Genomic DNA, 831 nt, shown 5'->3' with positions numbered 1-831 from the left:
AATGGATTAAAGAATCGTGCAAAATTTGCTCAAGAAGGGGTAATAGATATGATTGGAGTGGTACACGCTGATATTTGCCATCAAAATCGATTTATTCCTAACATGATCGACGTGAATTTTAAGTTTATTAAAAGCCCTAATGAATTCTGGTTACACACGGATGGTACGAAATGCAAAGCCATCTTTACCCACGCGTCAATGTTCATTAAAAAAGTTAAATTGACACCCGAGATAATGCTTGCGCATGCTTAGACGATGGAATTGACCAACATGAAATTCCCATTTACGAGACCAGAATGCAATTCTTTTTCCATTTCCAGCGGAAACAAGATAGCTGTCAAGGACAATTTATATAGCGGTCAACTACCAAATAAAGTAGTCATTGGTTTAGTCGACCAGAATGCCTTTTTAGGTGATTTCAAAATGTATCCGTTCAACTTCCAAAATTTCTCGCTGGCTCAAATAGCTTTATACGTTGACGGGAGTAGTGTCCCCCAGAAGCCTTTAAGCCCAAACTTCAAAGAAAACCTTTTTATGCGCTCTTACGCTAATCAATTTCTTCAAACTGGTCAATGGAATATTGACGACGACAATTTTATTGGACGTGATGAATTTGCCAATGGAAACGCTCTTTTCGTATTTGATTTAACCCCGGATCTCAACGGAAACTCAACCGAATTTTTCAACCTTTCAAAGAATGGGAGCGTTCGCCTAGAATTAATCTTCGGGGAAGCGTTACCGTCAACGGTTAGCGTTGTATACTATTCGGAATATCAATCATTGGTTGAAATAGACAAAAACAGAGCGGTTTTATTCGATCAAAGCTCATAA

The 831-nt window shown here is 38.4% G+C and overlaps 1 protein-coding gene across 1 annotated transcript; it reads left to right on the top strand.

Annotated features, from left to right (window-relative positions):
• Positions 1-255: 255 nt before the first annotated feature.
• Positions 256-831, top strand: LOC149960244 (uncharacterized protein F54H12.2-like). Its single transcript, XM_090167420.1, has one exon. It carries the CDS (start codon positions 256-258, stop codon positions 829-831), a length of 576 nt encoding a protein of 191 aa, XP_090023546.1.

Source organism: Leiobunum rupestre, chromosome 2, assembly GCF_980474605.1.
Source record: "Leiobunum rupestre chromosome 2, qqLeiRupe1.1.hap1, whole genome shotgun sequence".
NCBI lineage: Eukaryota > Metazoa > Arthropoda > Arachnida > Opiliones > Sclerosomatidae > Leiobunum > Leiobunum rupestre.
This window is presented reverse-complemented; position numbering and strand designations above follow the sequence as displayed.